Source organism: Heteronotia binoei, chromosome 14 (assembly GCF_032191835.1).
Source record: "Heteronotia binoei isolate CCM8104 ecotype False Entrance Well chromosome 14, APGP_CSIRO_Hbin_v1, whole genome shotgun sequence".
Classification (NCBI taxonomy): Eukaryota; Metazoa; Chordata; class Lepidosauria; order Squamata; family Gekkonidae; genus Heteronotia; species Heteronotia binoei.
In genome coordinates, this window is record NC_083236.1 from 24,150,430 (window position 1) to 24,169,290 (window position 18,861).

Here is an 18,861-nt window from a genome sequence, read left to right on the forward strand (position 1 = left end):
TCAGTATTGCAAAGAACTGTGACAGACACAACTGATGGCACCTTCCCCCCCACAAGCAATCTGAAGCGGTACACTCTACACCGGATCTTTTCAGTGCATCAATTTTAAAGGGCTCAACTGTTCAGGCAAATGCATTTTTATTTCTCATTATTGCTGTGTTGGCAACATAGAATTATAGAGTTGAAAGGGACCTCCAGGGTCATCTAATCCAACCCCCTGCACAATGCAGGAAACTCACAAATACCTCCCCTTAAAGTCGTAAAGACATTGCCATACTAGCAACTGATTTCAGCTTTCAGATTCATATTTGGGTATTTCTGGTTTGGTTCCAAAGAACCTCCCAAACAGTCAAGAGGAAATTTCTACAACAATTGTGGACTAAGTGTAAGGAGCCCAAATTCCCATTTACCATCTTTTTTAAGAAAGTCAGAAGAGCCAGAGCATGTGATAGTAAGCTGAAGTTGTAGAGTGTGTGTGTGTGTGCGTGCGCCAGCGTACGTAACCCTTTCCTGTCTGCATTCTGTTCCTCTTGTCTCCAGCTTGTATGTGCTTGTGAGTCACCAACCTCATAAGAATGTAAGATAAGCCATGTTGAATCAGGCCAGTGGCCCATCTAGTCCAGCACTCTGTGTCACACAGTGGCCAAAGCCCAGGTGCTGTGAGGAGGTCCACCAGTGGGGCCAGAACTCCAGAAGCCCTTCTACTATTGCCCGCCAAGCACCAAAAATACAGAGCATCACTGCTCCGGACATAGTGTTCCATCTATACTTTGTGGCTAATAGCCACTGATGGAGATCTGCTCCATATGTTTATCAATATGTTTGCCACGGCTGGAAGAAAATTTGCTTGGGAAAGGAAGTGGAGGGGAAAGGCAGTGGGCCAGGCAAAGGATGAAGCACGTCTTCCCTTCCAAGCAGTGCCCTTTCCCAGCTGGCTGTTTTTAAGATGCTCTGGGATTTGGGTCTTCTCCAAACATCTCCGCAGGGTGGAGGAACAGACCAAATGAGAGAGTGAATTTATCATGTATACATTCATTACAGAGAAGAAGAAAAAGGTGGTTCAAAGCACACAACAGCTTTATTGTGACAATGGGGCATTAAAGAGGGGAGGGGACTGTGGATTGCAGACACTCATCATCTGTCTTTTTTTTTTTTGGTCTGTCTGTCTGTCTCCTGCCATCTCTTTCCACATCCCAGTAGGCTCCAAGTTCCTCTCTGAGGCAGATGATGAGAGAACAAAGGTGAAGAATGATGTAATGGCAGGACCAGCCGAAAAGCATCTTTTGTTTGAGTTGTGAAATGGTTACTCTATAGCCAAAGATGAATCAGCTGTGAGGGGCTGCTTTGTAGCACAAGCCCTGTCTGACCGTTGCATCGACTGGGAGCCAGAGGAGGCATTCATCTTTGCAGGGCCCTCTCTGCAACAACAACAACAAAAAAAAATGGGCCTAATTTTTCTCCTGCCAGTCACTACCAGCATGACCTCATACCCTCCGAGCACAATGGAGTGGCTAAGCCTTTGAGTGGATAGCCATTACATCACCTCCTTGATTGCCTCCGCTGCAAATTGGAGAGGAAGGCACGGGAAGGGACTCCTCCGTCCTCGTCGCCCGTCGTTGGGATGGCTGATGAGATGAGCGGCACTCGGGTCATTGCTGCTGAGAGGCTTGTGGCTCTGCTGGAAAGCGGCACCGAAAAATTGCTGCTGATTGACAGCCGCCCCTTTGTGGAGTACAATACCTCGCACATCTTGTATGCCATCAACATCAACTGCTCCAAACTCATGAAGCGGAGGCTTCAGCAGGACAAAGTGTTGATCACCGAGCTCATCCAGCACTCGGCCAAGCACAAGGTAAAGGGGTGATGATGACTCGTGCTGATGAGGTTTACCTCTCTTTTTCAAAACAGCAGAAAGTACAGGATTAGAAATGATGGTGAAATCTCTACCAATGGCCGAGCATAGCCCTTTTGGAGCTGTAAAGGTGGGATAGAAATTCCCCAATGGATAAACGTTCTAGGTCCAGTAGCTATGTCCCTCTGCCTCCTAGTTAGGGATGCCAGCCTCCAGGTGGGATTTGGAGATCCCCCAGAATTACAGTTTATCTCTAGACTACAGAGATCAATTCCCCTGGAGAAAATGGATGTTTCTGAATAGAGGACTCTATGGCACTGTACCCCACTGAGGCTCCTTGCTCGTCAGACTCTACCCTCAAATCTTCAGGAGTTTCCCAACCTAGATCTGACAACCCTACCCCCCATCCCCCACTGGTGGCCAGAGGGGACCTGGGAACCCTACTCCCCGTGGGCTTGTCCATTGCTAGACTATCGCTTATCACTGTTTGTGCTTATTAATGAAACTCTTGGGGTAGCATAAGAGCTAGATTCGAGTCTAGCAGCACCTTAGAGACCAACATGATTTTTGGGATATGAGTTTTTGAGAGTCAAAGCTTAACTGAAGTAGTATGGGGTTATAAATCTGGAACAAGTTGTGGGTAGAGAAGAGAGTTTGATGTTTTCACTTAGTAATAAGGGTACTAACTCAAGGTCAAAATCCCTCCAACACAAGCTTCCATGCTGCCATTCTGCTCGGCCAAGTTTGAAATCTTCCTCTGGCTTTCTTCCAAGGGAAGTCTCCTTAGGCCAGCGAGAGGCTTCTAACGTGGCTGAGTGAAGTGGCAGGATGAAAGCCACAGGGCTGGAATTGGGTTAACTCCAGTCAACTGCAAACCTTGGTTATCACTACTTAGAGTTAAAGTCAGTGTTGGCATAAACCTTAACCACTGGCATGAATTTGAGGTAGTGGAGAAAGAAAGGGGGATATTCCTGCATCATCCTTCGTCTACTGGCATTGTATTGTGATGTCGTATATCGAGAAGCAGTGTGGTGTATTGGTTAGACTGTCTTACTAGGATGGGGAAATCCAGGTTCAGACTTCCCTCAGCCAGTCCGGCACACAAGGCTGTTGTGAGGATAAAGGGAACATGAACCACATATGTTGCCATGAGCTACCTGGAGGAAGAGCAGGTTTTTTTAAAAGTATACTAGATAGATTCTAGTGGACAGCCTGAACTGCTAAAGAAGGGTTTCCTCAAATAGTATATCCTGAGTAGCAATAGGCAAAAGGATTCTGTTTGTGGAGTGTATTTTGAAAGGACTTTATATGGTCTGGTTCATTTATAATTTGCAGATAAATAGCTTGATGAGACCTTGAAAGGCACATTGTGAAAGTTTCTGACTCTAAAAATTGTTAGGTTGATAAACTTCTTTTAAAAATTAATCCCCTGAATAGCTATAAATGTCAAGTTTGGAATGATGTTGCACTTGCCAGAGTGCGATGTACAAAAGCCTGTACACATACAGAGACTAGATACAGTTATATGCTGGCCATGTTCTTTGGAGTGTCACAGAATTACTGTACTAGAAATGTTCATTTCTTGTATAGGTTTTGTCATATGTCCACTGTGGAAGAAATCTGTATTGCACGACAATGTGAAGTGGCAGCAATTAGGGCTGTAGGCTGTATGTTTAATTGTGTAAGGCTTTAATAATAGATTTTAATAAGTTGTCAGAACATAGAACTGCCAGTTTTTGCTATTTCAGGAAGTATCACCTAAACTCACAAAGAGAGCTACACTGCTGTTTGATTGATAAATCTGAGAGAAATAATGAAGATGACTTTCCAGTTCTTTCTGGTTTATTACTATACCTTTTCATCCAGTTTGATACCCAAGGAAAAAGAAGATGACAAAAGCTGTATCCCTTATAAAGGGGTGTGTGTGGTGCATAAAATGAAGAAAGAGTTGGCAGAATTTTACTAAAAAGTTGTAAGAGAATCAAAAGGAAGATGACTACTGTTCATGAGGGAATTTGGGGGATAAGAGAGCATTGTGTCTTGAGAAATGTGTCGAGGTTTTTCCCCTTGATTCACACTGACAGTTTCCTTCCTGATTATTTAACCCAGGTTGAAATTGACAGCAAACAAGAAGTGGTGGTATATGATCAGAGCTCAAAGAATGCAGCTTCTCTTTCCAGTGACTCTTTTCTGACTGTACTTCTGGGAAAGCTGGAGAAGAACTTCAGCTCTGTTCGTCTGCTTATAGGTAGGAAATCTTGTGAGAATGACACAAAGAGAAGCTGTGTAATACATGAATGTGCAGGGACGATTCTGATGCTGTTGTAGCTGAGGCAAGGATGTCCTATAATGAAGCCTCTCTCTTCCTCATTCACCCTCAAAGAGTGCAGGAAATACAAACGTAATTTGGGTGGCTGAAGTTCATATCAGTTCATATCAGTTCCAGTCTGATGACTGTAGTACATAGATAAGACATCATACATCTTAGAACATAAGCAAAATACCCTCTTACATTAACTTGTACCTTTTTAATTACATTTTGTCTGCAGTGGATAAGAATTTTGCCCCTGCTAATATAAACTTTACACTTGTAACTTCCAAAAAATATGAACTCATAGTTTGGTGGTTCTGCCAGAAACTAGAAATTCAGGACACCAGCCAATTAATTCATGGTCTAGACCAGGGGTGCCAAACATGCGACGCGGGGGCCAAATCAGGCCCTCGGAAAGCTCCTATCAGGCCCCTGAGCGACTGGCTGTCATCTGCTTCCTCCTCCCTCTCTCTTGCTTCCTTTTGCATCACCAGTTGCTTTGCAAGGCTTGCTCAATAGCACAGGAGCTACAGAGCAAAACCTCTATTTTCTCTATTGGCTGAGGCTCCTCCCTTGGGAAGGAATGGGGGAAGGGAGAGCTTGCTTTGCCTGGCTTTCTCAGTCAGACAGCAGAGCTACTGAGCCAAGCCTCTCTTCCTTCTGTTAGCTGAGCTCCTCCCCCTCCTGGTCCCCTGGAGAAGGAAGGAAAGAGCCAGGGCCCCCTTTGCCCAGTTCTCTGGATCCCATGAGAGAGATACAAAGAAAGTACCTTTAAGATTAATGAGTGCTAATGTTTTAAGCATGTTTTAAGTTTTCTAAAAAACACTTAATTGTTTTTGCCTGTGTTCTTTAAAAAGTTTCTATCTCTACTACCTGACATTACTTTTTATAACACACATGACCTGGCCTAACAAGGTCTCATTTATGTTGGATCTGACCCTGGTAACATATGAGTTTGACACCCCTGGTCTAGAATGAAGACTACAAGATATTGCTGTAAAACAGACTCTATATTATTCACATAAAGACATACTTTTTCAGATTGAGAAATTTCCTGAAATCTGCCCTCCGACAAAACTGTCTGTCAGGCATGACATCTTGCTAGAGGAAAAACCTGTTGATATCCAGGGATAGTAAAGAAAAGTAAGAGATTTATTCATTCCGGAGTGAATCCTTGAGAGCATGGGCAGTATGAATTTCTAGCTTCTGACTCTGAACTTTGGTATATCAGTATCACTAATTCTCTGTGCTATATTGAAATTGCTCCTTTTATAGCCAAGAGATTTGAGCTTTGGATAGAATAGCCAAACTGAGAATTTTTATTATTATTATTGATAGTTATTATCTAAATGCTTCTTTACCTTGCAGCTAGAGTCAGTGCCTGGCAAAATCAATTAGCTGTGAAGGTCAAGGACAGCACCTAACCCACCAAGCAATAGGTCCAGTTTGTCTCCCTTGTGCTTGGGAGGCCTATGATGGTGCTGATATGAATAATGCGCTCAAGGCACATGCTTTTGCTGTGCCTAGGTAATGGCCCCCCTTCCGCACTTCAGGAGAGGTGCTTTATTCTGACATGCAGCTAGTTACATTTTGTGCAGTTAAAAAGAAGTCACCAGAAGAATTCTAAAGCAGATACAACCATTGACCTATGAGCTTGTGTGTGTGCTCTCATGTTGCTTTTGTGTTCTGGTTTTTTAATCTTGTCTTTTCTCCAAGATGCTCCATGTTTATCCCTTATTCATCCTTTATTCTGTTTTGATTCTGCTTTAAATCAACAAGACCTAAAGGAAGCTTATAGCTATTGCTGTGTCCTTAAAAACCCCCGAAACAATACCAAAGAGAGATCATGTGCGCAGGCCAACCCAGTTCTGCATCCCAAAAAAATTTGAATTCTGCATCCTGGAAAGCTGAGCAAATGTTCCTTTATTTTTTCATCATGTGCAAAATTCTGGTATAAGTTGTTTTCATTCTGTTTGTCATCGGGAAGAGCAGGGAGCTGGGCAGGTATGGAAGGCCTCTTCTCACTGCTGGGAATTTTATTCAGCCAGCCTGGTGCCCAGACAACATGTCTGCACAGCCATAATGGAGACATAGTTGCTTTTTGTTTTAACTGAAAACCAGTATCAGGGAGAATAAGGCTGAACCTCATGGATCTCCCAGGCTGTGGTACACAAGAAATCAAACCTTTATTTTTAAAAAATATGATGCAGTTTCATTTGATTTCTGTCAAAATAAAGATTAATTCTGCTGGCAACGCAGTGCTCTAAAATCATACAAGAGAAAAACAAGAAAACTAGCTTAACAATCTAACACGTTTTCAAGACTTGTGTTAGATGGCACAAACCTTAAGTCCAAGAGTCAAAGGCTACAGCTTAAGCATGCTTTATCTTGCTGTCTGTTGCAGTATGAGCATACCACAATCCACGCCTTCAGTCTTTCAGAATCCAAGCTAGCCTTCTTTTCCATGTTCTTAGCTCAATTATAGTTTTTTGGCCAAGAAGCTTCAGGTGATGATGATATCCAGTTAGCGCACAGTCTTGCTGGAACCCTCTAGAACAGGGGTGTTGAACTCATTTGTTACGAGGACCAGATCTGACATAAATGGGACTTGGTGAGGCCAGGCCATGCGTAAATGTAATGTAATGCCAGCAAGCAGAGCTCTAAACTTTATAAAGGACACAGACAAACACAATTAAATATATTTTTAAAAAACTTAAAATAAAAACATGCTTAAAACTCTTGCAGTATTCTGTTTGAAGTGGAAAGGTGGAGAAATAGTGGGATTTGGCAATGCAATTTTAAAAATAAAACATTAAGAAAATGCACAGGGATCACAGTAGAAACTAAAAATGAAAAAAATGCTCTGAGCCTAGGAAAACATAACCTAGCTGGGCATTGCAAGGTTCTCCCCCTCCCACCCGGGTCTACTCAGATTGTCAATAGCTCTCCAGTGTAATATCCCACTTTGGCTGTGGGTTCCTAGTTCAGAGTATTCACTAGGCACCAGTTCTCAGGTCCATTCAGCAGAGACAAGCTGGCTTCAACTTCAGGAGGCAACAGCTTCAGCTGGCCATAGGAACACTGGAAAGGGAAACTGAGCTCCACTCCATTGAAACACATTGCAGCACAGACAGAGTTGCAAGGAAATCATGGAATGGATTTTCCATTAAGGTCTCTGGGCTGAGATAGACTATCTATCTGGGCACAGAGCCCTTAATGGAAAATCCGTTTTACATTTTCTTTGCAGCTCTGCAAGCCTAGTCGACAAAGACAAGGCAGAAGGAATTGAGAACTTCGGCAGCTTCAAAGTGGAAGGGAGAAGAAAAGAGCCACGGGCGTGATTAAAGCCCTGGGTGGGCTGGTTCCAGCCCATGGGTCAGACATTTGACATCCCTGCTCTAGAAAATTACCTCATCACTCCTGACCTCCTCCCTCCCATCCTACTGGCTGCTTGTTCCCACCAGAAGCTTATTACCACTTTTCCAGTTCTGGTCTTGAAGATGATAAGGACTATTTGGTGGAGATATCAATTTAGTAACACCAGCAGCATGGAACAAGCCTGTTACCATTCACATTAGCCATTGAGGGGGGGGGGGGGCAAGAAGTGGTTTGCCTTACAACCACTGTTCTCAGAAAGTCAGTTTTCAGTGTGTATGTGTGGGTTTGTACATGTGCACACGCACATGTATATGTGACTGTATGAATGAATAAGTCGCTCCGGGGGTCCCCTTTGGAAAGAAAAGCAGGGTATGAATGAAGTAAATGGTTCCATCATTTATGCCCTTCTTTCTTTCAGGTGGGGACCCAAAATAGCTTACATCATTGTCCTCGCTTCCATTTTGTCCTCACAACAAACCCTGTGAGGTAGGCTAGGCTGAGACTGGCCCATTGTCACTAAGCCAGCTTTCACGGCACAGTGGGAATTTGAAATCTCCCAGATCCTAGTTGGACACTGTAACCACTACACCACACTAACGTTTATAGCACTTTTTACAGTTTATTACTCTACATTGGCATTTTGTATAATATTGGGTGGTGCTATTGGAACACTTTGTGTGTGTTTGTAACTGGCTGTGTAATGGTGTCATAAACTTGGCTTACACTCTGTTTCTCCTGACTTTGGTAGCCAGATTATATAGTCTGCATTTCCTGGCTGTAGAAATGGAAAATTGTAAAGATCAGGAAAAAATAACAGCTAATTTACTACCTGCTTGATTAGCATTTTGTACGCTTCTTTGAAATGTTGGGTGAACTATTAAGGAAAACTTTTATAGAACACGTAGCACAATTCAAGCCACAATTCAGTCCTTATCGTCTGTTCCAGCGGCCTCTAGATTTCTTTCTTACACAAGGAAATAAGTTGCAAAGTCAACAGTTCTGTGTTATCTTTTAAGCATAAGATTAGAGAGTAAAAAAAGAACAGCTCTTACGCAAGTGTACAGTAGTGGACATAATGAACCACAGTAAGCAATGAAATACTGGTAGCATTCAATTTCCTCCAGGAATACCTGAAAATTTTGAGGTTATTCTGTTGTGGGTGTTTTCTGCCCTTCGCCTGAGCAGTCTTGTTAAAGTGCAGCTTAACTGAAGCACTCAGATGGCCTTTTGTGTAGTTTTGTTTGTCTTCTTAGTTTCAGAGGAGTGAATAAAGTTATCTCAGCAAGTGGATTACAAAGTCTTGTAAAATGTTTGAGTCCATTGGTCAGTGTAGAGTGCAAAAAGCTTTCAGGGCTGGGGGGAGGGGGCCAAAGGTAACCCAGCCCCTCTGGTTCGTTTCCAGCAGCATGATAACATATTTAAGGAATAAAGAAGTGTGAGGAGTGTGTTTCGGCATATAATTGTTTCTGAACAGTCATTCGTTTATTTCCCTTGCCTCTTGCATGGGTTTCTGGAAGTTGCCCATGCCACAATCTATTTTTTCTGGAAGTTGCCCATGCTACAATCTATTTTTTCCAGTGTAGTCTTATAGTTTTTAAAAGTTAACTTTTAAATGCTAGGACATGCTGACAAGTGAAGCCTGTTCTTGGCTTCATCCTGCACCCCTCTTCGGTTTCCTGATATGAAATGGCCCATGGGGGTCTGTTGGGGAAACCCACAAGTTTCTCAAGCAGGCCAAATAGTACACTCGCAGGACCACTGCTGGTCAGGGCAATGACATGGGGAGAGACTTAAAAGTCTTCTCCTTGCATGCCACTATGGTTGCCAGGTCCAACTCAGGAAATATCTGGGGACTTTGGGGGTGGAGCTAGGAGACTCTGAGGATGGAGCCAGGAGTGAGGTTGTGACAAGCATGATTGAACTTAGAAGGGAGTGCTGCCCATCACATTTAAATGGACTATGTTCTTTTTAAATGCATTTCCTTCATTGGAAATAATGGGAGGATGGGGGCACCTTCTTTGGGGGCTCATAGAATTGGATCTTTTTGAAACTGGGGTGGGTGGGTTTGAGGAGAGGGCGAGGCACCAGATGCTATGCTGCAAATCTGGTGCTTCTACCTCAAAAAGACAACCTCCCTGAGCCCCAAATACCCACAGACTGATTCTCCATTATACCTATGGGACCAATCTCCATAAAATATAATGGAGTGCTCAGCAGACATCCTCACCCCTTCTCTACTTTCTGAAATGGGGAAGGGCCACCAAATCAGGGGATCCTCTTCCCCCAGCTGGGGATTGGCAACACAAGTGAGAGACATGGAAAATAAGGGCTGTGCCTGGATCTCCTCCCAACTGGGGATTGGCAACCCTACATGCCACACTTGCAATCTAACCTGGACATAGGGTTGCCATGTCCTGGAGGTTCATCCAGAGTTCCATGAACTAATAGGCTGCAATGTGGAGGTGAAACTCCCTTGAGGTCCTCTGACCTTGAAGCTTCTCAGCCCCAGTGATCTCATTTGCACCTGTGTCTTAACTCCTATCTCTTTTCTCTTCTTTTTTTTCTGAAACAGAAAAATCATTAAGTTCCTAGAAAAAGTCTTCTAAGATTTTACTAGGCCCAAAGCCTGAACCAAAGTTTTTGAAAAACCGATAAGCTGCTGGATAAAGCCAATTTCTTGATATGGGATACTACTTTTCAACGTTTCCTGGTGCGGAAAGCACCATTCTGCCTGATGTGCTGGTTCTTTGCTTGCAAGGAGCTGGTATGTGTGTGTGCTTTCACACAGAGGAGTGTCTGCAGCTTGACATGCTACAGTAGAACTACCCTTTCTCCCTCAGAGGCAGAGGACATCTGAATAGGTTACTCCCATGATCCTCTAGGGAGACAGGAACTTTTTTCTCCTTCCTTTTGGCGCCTTGGGATAACCCAGCCCCTTCAGTTTTTGTTTCTGCCTCTAAGGGAGTAGCAGCGTCTAGTATAGGCTTAGCCTAGTTAGCGATTTTTCTCATACTTTTTCCTTTTTCTTTTCCCTTCCTAAATCTTAAAAACCTTCTGTCCTGTTTCTTCTCTCAACTTCTCTTCTGGGCCTGATTCTTCTGAGTCAGAATCAGAGGTGGATGAAAGGGAGGAGGGAGAGTTCCTCTCTGAGGAAGATAATGATGAGGTGCAGGTGCCTGAACAAGCTAGCCGCTTCTTTAAGGCAGAGGACTATTAGTATCTATTGTGTAAAACTCTCAGGGCTCTTGAGATCTGGGAGTTACCTCCTGAGGAGGACCCAAAGGCTCCTAGTTCCTAGTTCACAAACCACGTACTTCCCCGTTTCTTCACAAGATATCATTAGAACGCGGAAGAAACAGATGTCCTGACGTCCCAGTGGCCAAGAGGTCTGTTATACGCATTCTTCCATTGATTCCCAGGGTACTATGCAGGGTGATGGAATTCAGGGCTGATGTCGTCTTTATAGCTCTGTATTGGCCCTGGCGTCCATGGTTCTCGACATTACATCTCCTCTCAGTTCAGACGCCGTTTACAATCCCCATTTCTCCGGACATGTTGCGTCAGGGTCCGATCTGGCACCCCAATCCAGAGTGTCTCTGTCTGGTCGCTTGATGATTGAGCGGGACTCGTTATTACAACTAGGTTATTCACCTGAGGTTACAGACACACTCCTTGCAGCTTGCCAACCCTCTACAATTAGAATATATAATATGACCTGGAAAGCTTTTGTTCGTTGGTGTAGACAAAAGAAGAATGACCCATTGTAGTCTTCAGTCGCAGTTGTCCTGGCCTTCCTGCAGGATGGTCTTATCTCAGGTCTCAAGGCTGCTATGCTACGGCGACAGATAGCGGCGTTATCCACGGTCTTACCACCGGTCGGAGGGTACAAGTTATCCAGATATCCCCACATTCAAATGTTCCTGGTTAGGGCCACAGCCAAGGTACCTCCTCAGGTACACCGCTTCCCTATGTGGAGACTCAATACTGTTTTAATGGCACTTACCAGGGCTCCGTTTGAACCACTGAGGCACTTAACCAGGGCTCTGCATGAAGGTCTTATTTTTGGTCGCCATAACATCTGTGCATAGGGTTTCAGAGCTGGGAGCACTATCCATCAAGACAGATCTTTGCGTTTTCCACAAGGACAAGGTGGTTCTTTGTACCGATCCTACCTTTGTTCCAAAGGCAGCTTCAGTTTTTCATCGAACACAAGATCTGCTTGCCCACCTTTTGCCCTCAACCCAAGCATCCAAAGGAATTGCTGTGGCAGTCTCTGGATGTCAGAAGAGCATTAAAGACTTATATTACTAGAACTGAATCCTTGAGGAAGACGGATCTTCTGTTAATATCTGTCAACCCTGGCTGGGGGACAAAATGTCTTAAGAATTCCATCAGTGCTACATTGGGATTGTGCATCGTAGAGGCGTACAAGGTAATGAAGCTTCCAGTCCCAAATAATATCACAGCTCACTCCTTATGTAGCGCCTCCACCAGCGCATCCATACTGAATCGTGCATCGGTGGAGGAAGTCTGCAAGGCAGCCACGTGGTCATCTATTTCCACGTTTACCAAGCACTGTAAGATTCATTCATTAGCATTGGCTGATGCCGCATTCGGAAGAAAGGTCTTATAACATCTTGTATATTCAGTGGAAGACGACGATGATCTACCAGTCTAGGGGACACAGCTTTGGAAGATCCCATTCAGATGTCCTCTGCCTCTGAGGGAGAACGGACCATTGGACTTATCGTGAGGGGTCCTTCTCCTCAGAGGAAAAGAGGACATCTCGCCTCTCCCATCTTCATCATTGTATGCCTTACTATACCTTTCTTCTCAATCCGTACTATACGGTTAATCTCAGTACATCATTTCTGGTGTTGCTATTGTTCTGTTTTGTTGTTCTGTTGTTAGTAACAGTTTTCCAGTTATATTACAGTTTAGATGACAGTTGGCTGAGATATGGCTTTTCGGAGTTCCAAAACTGAAGGAGCTGAGTTATTCCAAGGCACAGAAAAGGAGAAAAAAGTTCCTGCCTCCCTAGAGGGAGGCAGGACCAGAATTCCAGCATATTATCTCTATTGGTTGTATGATGGTGGAGGGGGGGAGCCCCTTTTAGCACTGCTTCAGAGCGGAGGGAATGGATTTTTGAGAACTCTATCCCCTAGTAACAGAGATACAGGCCTCACTTTTTTTTCTCTACTTCCTACCTTCCAGCCAACAGACAGAGTGGGGGATGACAGAAAGTGTGCATAGTATTACGGTGAGTAGGGTTGCCACCTTCGGGTGGGAAATACCTGGAGATTTTGGGGTGGAGCCTCAGGAGCAGTGTTCCTTGTAAGCTGAGTTAGTGCAAACTAGCTCACAGATTTTTTGTCTTGGGCCCAGAGGAATCTAATTTATGAAGTAGCTCACAACTTTAATGCCAGTAGTTCACAACTTTAATGCCAGTAGCTCACAAAGCAGAATTTTTGCTCACAAGACTCCACAGCTTAGAGAGACTATTGTTTAGGAGGGCAAGGTTTGGGGCGTAATGCCATAGAGTTCAATTTCCAAAGCAGCCATTTTCTCCAAGTGAACTGATCTCTGTTGCCTGGAGATGTAATAGCGGGAGATCTCCAGCCACCATCTGGAGGTTATTAATAACACAGCCAGAAGGTTATAGTGACAAATAACTAATAATTTATAACAACAAGCAATAAAGAGACATAAGTCCCTAATCATGACCCAAAGGAAAATAATTCACACATTCAGAAGTCCAAATGAGGATGTCTTCTTCATGTTGTGAAAATTCCTTCAATGAAGATTGTATCCTTCAAACGACTTGGCACACAACCAACTTGGAATTCCCTGGAAAGGCCGTCGACTTCTGCCCCACCTGCTTCCCAATCTTTTTCAACGGGATATTCCACCGATATTCTAGAACACGAAAAGACAGACCCCATACTAAACAATACAACCAATAGTGTTTGTATACACTATATGAAAGCCTCAAAAATCAAAAAATACTTACAGCAATACATACTTACAGAAATAGTGAATAATAATTACTCGAATACTCTAATAAGGACCCGTAGTCTCCTCTTTAGTCTTATACTTGTGTCATACTTACTTCCATTGTGACCATCTGGAGGTTGGCAACTCTAAATGGGGCTGCAGCAGAGATCCATATAAGGGCATTACAACATCAGTTATTTTAATTCCGGTCCCTTACCTAATATTCCCATGTCTGGAATTCTCCCTTTTCACTGCTGCCACACACTAAGGGCGAAAATACATGTTACATTTTTCAAGGAGTCAGTTCCATACACAGGAAGCTCCAAAACAGGGCAAATAATGGCCCTTTCAGCTTGGAAAACGCCGCAGACCCAAGCCAGCTTGGAAAATGCCCTCTGCCACGATTCCCTGACCCACATCACACCCCTGCAATGCTTTAAAAAGCAGCTGGGGGGGATTTGTGTTGGATCCTAGGGACCAAAACTCATTAAAGACATAGTATGTAGTTTGGCCCTGAGGTGACATTTTCACTGAGTTATCCAGTACAGCTCCAAGATCTCTTTCCCTCTGTCTCTTCCAAGACCCCATTGGTATGTATTTAAAGTTAGTATTAATGGTCTTAATGTGCATAGTTTCAATGGGGATAGTTAAGCTTGCAAAAGATACTAATAGCTTACACTTTTGTGGGCTCTTTGTGTGTGTGTTTGTTTGCAAGGCTGGAGTCCAGGCAAAGTCAAATTTTGTAGTGATGAATCAACTTTAGCAAAAAGGAAAAAAAAAACCCCTCTTACTTAATGGGTTTGGTAGTAGTAATTCCAGAGCAGCCAACCCTATTCATGCTTTGCAGCAAAATAAGCAAGAGTCTTGTGGCATCGTAAAAACAAATTTTTATTCTGGCCTAAGTTTTTATGAGCAGCAGCCCACTTCAATTTAAAAAGCAGGCTCTAGTCCATGAAAGCATATTCTAATCTCAGAGGTGCCACAATACTCTTGTTTATTTAAGGCTCTGGATTATTTTAATCTATTGTTAAGTGCTCTTGGGATGGGATGTGAAATGATAACTTTTTAATAAGAGAAACGAGGGCGCTTTTTTTAGCAGGAATGCACAGGAATGCAATCACGGCTAGCTTGGCATCAGGGTGTGTGGCCTAATATGCAAATGAGTTCCTGCTGGGCTTTTTCTACCAAAAACCCAGTGTGAAACAATGGTGATGTCAGGGGGTGTGGTCTAATATGCAAAATGAGTTCCTGCTGGGCTTTTTCTACAAAAAAAAGCCCTGAGATAAACAAGTTCCTCTTGTGATTGAAGAAGGTTCCCTGGAGAAGTCTTGCCAGCAATAGTTTGTGCAGGGAGAGCAATGTCTTGTGTTCTGTCCTTTCCCAGGGGTTATCTCCTTGCCAGAATAACAAAAGAAAATTGTCTTTACTCTTGGTATTGAAAGGTTAACTCAAAAGTTTGGAGCATGAAGCCATCTGCAGAAATGAAGAGTGTTGTTTTCAGTAAGGCTCTGTTGTATGAACGGCTTATGTAATGGAAAAATGGCATGCATTGCTGTGGAGTGGGACAGGAATGCATCAGTTATAACAGTCGGTATAAAATCAGCAGCTCATTTAAACAAAGTGGAAACATTATGATTTCAGAAGAGCACTTGGGTCAGGAAGTTCATGGTGTCTGCTTGTTGAGGCCAGGGAGGAAAGTGGTTGTATTTGTTTCTTAAATGTTTTAGATCTATAAAATGGAAGCACCAAATCTGGAAAAAAAAAATTCTGGATAAACTATACATGTGATATTGGGTCTTGCTCATGCACTGAGACTTTCTGCTCATGCATTGTGTTTTTAGGTGTTCTTGACAGGTTTTGAATGTATGAATGTTAAGCTAGAAAAAGCTTTTATGTGAAACGAGGAAAACTGAGTACCACCTCGTCGCACCAAGCCAATTTTCGTGCGTAGCTGAGCACCCAGAATTTGTGCATCCATCAAGAACTGAACTGGCCTTTTGAATGGACACTTCATTATTCTTTCTTGTTTGTTAATTGTATGCAAAATGGGTTTGGGTCCCATCGCCTACTATCCTTGTATACTCTGAATATTGTTGGATTATTATTCAAGTCTTTTCGATGGTTTTTTGGTTTAAGAAATTATACATACATTTTTCCAGTATCTTTGATTGTTTTTGAGGCTGGTTAGCACGGAACCCTAGGGTTATTTACGTGCTTACCACCTGGAGGTTGGCAACTCCAGGGGCAAGAGAGGCTTCCTGGTTCCTTGAATGTTTTATTTATTTATTTAATTTATATCCTGCCCTCCCTGCTGAAGGCAGGGCTCAGGGCGGCTCACAAACCAAGGGTCGACACAAACACATTAGTGTGATCGGTAAAATAACCAACAATCAAACATAAAAACAATTGGTTAAAACTTTTTGCATGTGCTACTATAATAGTTTCCGGCAGCTACTATAATAATTTTGCATGTGCTACTATAATAGTTTCCGGCAGATTGAATTCTGGTGGTTAGCTGTACTCAGGGGTCTCAGGATCGCCGTAGCATGGTAAGATAGGCCAGTGGTGGTGTTTTTATGGTCCAATCCCGTTGCTGCAGGGCTTTAAAGGTAATGACCAGCACCTTGAAGCGAATCCAGTACCCTATCGGTAGCCAGTGCAGCACTTTCAGCACAGGCTGAATGTGTTCCCATGGAGAAACTCCCATTAACAGCCAGGCTGCAGCATTCTGCACTAGCTGAAGTCGCTGAATTTGGGACAAGGGCAGCCCCATGTAGAGAACATTGCAGTAATCAAGTCTCGAGGTGACTGTCGCATGGATCACTGTTGCCAAGTCGGCGCGTTCCAGAAAGGGGACTGACTGCTTTGCCATCTGCAGATGTTAAAAGCCTGACTTAGCAATGGCAGCTACTTGGGCCTCCATTGTTAAAGAAGGATCCCAGAGCACCCCTAAGCTTTTAACCTTGGGTGTCAGCGTGAGCTGGGTTCCGTCGAATGTTGGTAAACGGAATTTATATCCCACCCTCCCCGCCAAATCAGGCTCAGGGTGGCTCACAAGCATAAAATCACAGTAAAACATTCATTATACATTTAAAAATACAACGTTCTATGAATAACAATTAAAACAGTTTGGTGCTAGTATATCTGAAGGTATTCAGTACTCTAGGTATCCTTTAGTCGAAGGCTAGCCAGAATAGTGTTGTCTTACAAGACTTGCAGAACTGGGTGAGGTCCCGCAAGGCTCTAATCTCTTCCGGCAGCTGGTTCCACCAGTAGGGGGCTGCAATTAAGAAGGCTCTCTCCATGGTGGATTTTAGTCTTGCCTCCCTCGGCCCGGGGAATCAATAACAGGTTTTGTGATCCAGATCTAAGTATCAGGACCAGGAGTTCTGGATGTGAGAGAAGGAATGGGACAGGACTCTAGGCTGCCCTACTGGGGTCCACATAGAGCTGCAGACCTCCCGGCAGCACTTGGAGACTTCCCACTATTACAATTAATTTCCAGACAAGCAAGATCAGTTTCCCTGGAGAAAATGGCTGCTTTGGAGTGTGGACTCTATGGCATTATGCCCTGCTGAGGTCCCTCCTCTTCCCAGGCTCCATCCCCCAAATCTGCAGGTATTTTCCAAACCAGAGATGGCAATTCTAGATCCACAGAACTTGAGATGGTATCTGGCTCAAGCAGGACTGGATCTACATTTTTTTGAGGGGGGGGGGGCAAAATTAAAAAATGATGCTCCTTTATGGACCCATTCTATCTTATGGACCCATAGAATTGAATGAACTCCATACTCAATTTGGTGCCCCTCCCCTCCGGCTGCCCCCTCTGCTCCCCCCTAGTTCCGGCCCTGGGCTCAAGTGTTATTACTTAAATCAAATGGCTAAGAAGAGTGGCAGAATAACCCCAAAGTCTTCCTTCAGCGTGGCTATGGTGGCTGGTGTTTCCTGCGAATGCTTGCTGCCTGAAGTGCACATGGCACGTTGAAGGATCATGGCAGAATTAGCACTAACCAAACAACTTAGGAATCGTCTCCCAGAGTTTTAAGTGAGGGCTTGACTCTAGGTGGCTTCAGCAAGCAGAAGTGCATTTTTAGTAAAGGGTTGGGCTTCAAACAATTGAGATTCTAGGCACATCGCTACCGATGTACAGAAAACATTTGTCTTTCAGAAGCTCTTAACTGAAATTGATGCTGTCGAAAGCAATTTAAGCAGGGAAATGTGAATTAGCTGCAAATTGGTTTTTTTTTTGAGCTGTCGCCTTCCTCCCTCCGACTGATTAATAGCTAGAAGAGAAGAGTTAAGGGAAAAGGCGCTATTCCTTTGGTGTTGAGAATTTTGTAGGAAAAGTGATCATAGTTTTACATATGTGCGTGACGCACTGTCAAGTTGCAGCAACTTATGGCAACTCCACTAAGGGGCTTTCAACTAAGGCAAGTGAGAAGCAGAGGGGGGAGGTGGTTGCTGGTGCCTTCCTCTGCAGAGGCATCTTTGGAGGTCTCCCTTCCAAGTACTGGCCCTGCTTAGCTTCCGAGATCTGGCGAGATTGGGCTGTGCCACGCCGCCTTCCTTCCATCACACCTTTATAATAACACCTGTACACACTCTGGGGAAACTCTGCCATGCTTTGATCAAAGAGCGGCTTTGAAGCCATCACATTTTTTACACCCCTCCTACCAGCTGGATAATTAAGTATGATATAGAATCTTGGCAAGCTTTTTGTGCCTGGAAGTGGGGAGAGAGTCTGGTTTTTGCAAGCAAAGATCTGGGAGGTATTTGGTTTCTGCACAACAAAGGCAATTTGGGCTCTTTCGACCACAAACGGCTTTTGGCGCCTTAAGCTGGTTTCATAGAAACTCCCCTCTGAAAGTTGTAGCCACAAGTAATAAACTGAACAAGCCAGCACTGGAAACATTGCACACTGCATTAACGGGGGGGAAATATCCACAAACCACAGACTAAATAAAATAGCCGGTTCTGTTAACTGACACCCTGAACTCCCATTCATGAAAACTCTGTGTTCTGCACGCTGGCAAATGCAACTGGGAATGTTTTTGCTCTTCCAAATGATCAGAACTTCAGACATACAACCACGTCACATTGGTTAACATGCAGAAAGGGTTTTGTTTTGAGGAACGGATGGCACAGTGTCATGGACATATTTAATTTGCAACTCTGTGGGGGATATTGGAGCATGTGTGTCTCCGGTGTGGAAAATAGCACATCTACAGCAGATTAGATTTTCCATCCGGTCCACCCCTGCTGTTTATGTAATCTGGAATTCTTGTTTCTACGTTTTTGTTTGTACGCAACATGGTTTGGCAGTAGAG

The 18,861-nt window shown here is 43.8% G+C and overlaps 1 protein-coding gene across 2 annotated transcripts in view; it reads left to right on the plus strand.

Moving 5' to 3' along the window:
* Positions 1-18,861, plus strand: part of DUSP16 (dual specificity phosphatase 16) — a 61,740-nt gene that overhangs the window by 24,660 nt on the left and 18,219 nt on the right. Inside the window, exons 2-3 of one of the 2 annotated variants that reach the window (XM_060253587.1) lie at positions 1,197-1,851; positions 3,961-4,099. In XM_060253587.1, the coding sequence (XP_060109570.1) occupies positions 1,621-1,851; positions 3,961-4,099 (370 nt within the window). In that variant the 5' untranslated portion in view covers positions 1,197-1,620. The remainder of the gene's footprint in view (positions 1-1,196; positions 1,852-3,960; positions 4,100-18,861) is intronic. The other variant, XM_060253588.1, reaches the window with a different exon arrangement.